At 68.0% G+C, this 746-nt stretch overlaps 1 protein-coding gene across 1 annotated transcript in view; it reads right to left on the bottom strand.

The window, feature by feature from the left end:
• Positions 1 to 489: 489 nt before the first annotated feature.
• LOC102756488 (hemoglobin subunit zeta) overlaps positions 490 to 746 on the bottom strand; it is a 7,968-nt gene continuing 7,711 nt past the window's right edge. The window contains exon 3 of the mRNA XM_006766134.2: positions 490 to 700. Within this exon, the coding sequence (XP_006766197.1) occupies positions 572 to 700 (129 nt within the window). The 3' untranslated portion in view covers positions 490 to 571. The remainder of the gene's footprint in view (positions 701 to 746) is intronic.

Raw genomic sequence — 746 nt, 5'->3', positions numbered from 1 at the left:
GGGACCTGCAGTGCCTTCCCTGCGGGCAAAGTTCCGGCTGCGGGCGCCAGAAGGGAGTCCGCGGAGGGATCAGGAGAAAGAGCGCGGGGCAGGGAACCCCCTTTTCTCCGAGGGGCCCGGAAGGGAGCCTCCTCGGGGGTGCCGGCAGGCAGCGCGGGAGGTAGGACAGGTGTTGAAGAAAAGCCCCCGAGTCATTCCGCACAACCCACACCCCGGCGGAGGGAAGCCCCATCTCTGCGCGATTGGTAAAGACCAGAGCAGCCGAAACCGGTTTGGCTCAGTGGATAGAGCGTCGGCCTGCGGACTGAAAGGTCCCGGGTTGCGGGGCTCTCCCCCGCCTGCTCCCCGGGGGTCCGTAGGCGCAGGGACCGCCCCCAAACGCCCCGAGAGTGGCCGCCAGCCCCCGAGTGAACTACCCTCACTTTGTTTCCTCCTACCCCCTGTTCGGAGGACACAGGACCGGCTCATTCCATCCTCAGCTGTTTTTGGGGGGAATTAGGGGAGGAGCAGTGGGCGGGCTCAGAGGTCAAGCAGAGGGCGCAGCCTGTCCTCTGGGGTCCCTCGGCTGCGCTCAGCGGTATTTCTCGGTCAGGACGCTGGACACAACGGACAGGAACTTGTCCCAGGCGGCGTGGGCGTCGGCCGTGAAGTCCGCGGGGAAGTGCGAGGCCACCGTGACCAGCAGGCAGTGGGCCAGGAGCTGGGGGCGTGGGGGGGGGGCTGCTCAGGGCGCGGCTGGAGGGGGC

Source organism: Myotis davidii, unplaced genomic scaffold (assembly GCF_000327345.1).
Source record: "Myotis davidii unplaced genomic scaffold, ASM32734v1 scaffold100, whole genome shotgun sequence".
Classification (NCBI taxonomy): domain Eukaryota; kingdom Metazoa; phylum Chordata; class Mammalia; order Chiroptera; family Vespertilionidae; genus Myotis; species Myotis davidii.
Note: the sequence above shows the minus strand (reverse complement) of the source record. Positions and strands in the feature narration are given on the sequence as shown.